This window comes from Haplochromis burtoni, unplaced genomic scaffold (genome assembly GCF_018398535.1).
Source record: "Haplochromis burtoni strain Fernald_Lab_line unplaced genomic scaffold, NCSU_Asbu1 Contig_538, whole genome shotgun sequence".
In the NCBI taxonomy this organism is placed as follows: Eukaryota; Metazoa; Chordata; class Actinopteri; order Cichliformes; family Cichlidae; genus Haplochromis; species Haplochromis burtoni.
In genome coordinates, this window is record NW_024582899.1 from 311,324 (window position 1) to 313,359 (window position 2,036).

Consider the following 2,036-nt stretch of genomic DNA (forward strand, 5'->3'; position numbering starts at 1 on the left):
TCTGTCTGCTTGTCCAAATGGCAGAGTACCAACTATGTCCACAGATGGAACTTATGAAAACCATATGACATACTCTGAAAAAGAAATCAGTTTGCTATTCCTCCCCCAACTCTGACATACACATTCACAGGGTTCCCTCTCACCCCTCCCCTTTCAATAACATATTAATCTCCCTTTAACTCCCTCCCTCTTTGCCCTTCTCCTCGTCCTGCTTGTTGCTATAACTCCCTCCTTCTTACTCCTATTTCCTCTTCTCTCCTCCCTCTCTGCTTCCTGAAGTCTTGAGCCTGCAAACACTCCAGTGCTGATCTGTTTCAGCAGTATAGAGTGAAGACCACAGAGGAAAAGAAGTTAAAATTCAGGGAGGAAATTTCAGACCAAGACTAAAACATCACATTAAGAAAAATCTTTTAAAGGCAGATGATAAAAGTGTAAAGAAAATCAGGATCAGAGAGGATCTATAAAGCCGGTTTAAAATAAAGAATGGGCTCCCGGGTGAGCAGTGCTTTCCTCTTAACCTCCCTGCTGGCTTTGCTTTTTGGATGTTCTTCAGTCTTGGCCCAGACCCTGAGACAAAGAGATGCACTCTGTAACACAGATGGCTGCTTTGTTGTCTATTTTCAACCCAAAACCTTTTTGGAGTCATGGAGGGCCTGCAAAGAAAAAGGTGGCGACCTGGCCACCATCAAGCGGAAGGTGGACGCAGCCGCTATTGCCATTCTCTTTTCCACTGTGGATCTGCGCCACTCACGCACTACTGTCCAAGTATGGATTGGCCTTCAGCGCCAGCCTCGCCAGTGCAATGCCACGCGCCCGCTGCGAGGTTTCTCTTGGACTATTGGTGACCAGGACACAGAGTACACCGACTGGCAGAACCCGGACTCCGCTGACTCGTGTTCAGTGCCTCGCTGTGTGTTTATGGGCTACAGCACTGAAGACCAGGATCATAATTTTAAATGGATAGACAGTGCTTGTGCAGTCTCTGCAGATGGGTATCTGTGCCATTATGCCTACGCAGGCATGTGCCCTCCCCTGTGGAGTGAGGGAGAAGGCAATGTTACCTACACCACACCGTTTAACCTTCTGAGCGCACTGCTGACTCATGTACCCGTTGGATCTGTTGCTACCGTACGCTGTCCTTCAGGCGCCAAAGAAGAGGTTTCATGTATGACGAGGGAAGATGGCTCAGTGGGATGGACCAAAGAAACTCCTCTTTGTTCTCATTCCTCTATATCACACGACCTATGTGACCAGGATAATGGTGGATGTGAGCATTTCTGCATGGCAGCTGGTGCTGATGTCTACTGTGACTGTGCTGATGGATACACGCTTGCACCAGATGAACGCACTTGCCTCGATGTAGACGAGTGCCTCGGAGGTCCTTGCGAGCAGATCTGTGTGAACACCGTGGGGACATTTGAATGTCAGTGTCACGAGGGCTATGATATAAACGATGGGGGTGAGTGTGAGGATATTGACGAGTGTATAAATGACCCATGTGAACATGCTTGTGAGAACACCCCAGGCTCTCATATCTGCCACTGCCATCTGGGCTATTCCTTAGTGCCTGAGCATCCCAGGCAATGCCAGGATATCAATGAGTGCGAGATTCCTGGAACATGCGAGCAGATGTGTGTGAATTATGAAGGCGGTTTTGAGTGCTATTGCAGTGAAGGCTTTGAACTCATGTCTGATAACTATTCATGTGAGAAGAGAGAGGAAGCAGACGACCAATATGCTGTCACTCCTCCTTCTCTTTGGGTCACAGGCCAGGCTGGACCTCTGTGGGACTATGGCTGGAACCCAGAGCAGCGCCACACTGACTGGCCTACACAGGAGGAGGAGTCTCTGGACTGGCTGACAGAGTCCACCAGAGTTTTGAATTCTGATGTAATTTGGGCCACCAGTCCCCCACTGGTGCTGGACCCCCTGACACAGGGAACTGATAAAGATGAAGAAGAAGCTGTAGACAGAGCTGACTGGTCAAACGGTGATCAGAGATTTCAGACTGAGCTGAAGGTTTTGTCAGCAACTGC

The 2,036-nt window shown here is 49.1% G+C and overlaps 1 protein-coding gene across 1 annotated transcript; it reads left to right on the forward strand.

Moving 5' to 3' along the window:
• Positions 1-249: 249 nt before the first annotated feature.
• On the forward strand, positions 250-2,036 carry cd248a (CD248 molecule, endosialin a; the record flags this gene model as incomplete). The annotated part of the gene is given in 1 exon segment (XM_014329742.2): positions 250-2,036. A coding segment is annotated over 1 exon segment (1,553 nt), but the record flags the coding sequence as incomplete, so codon positions are not given.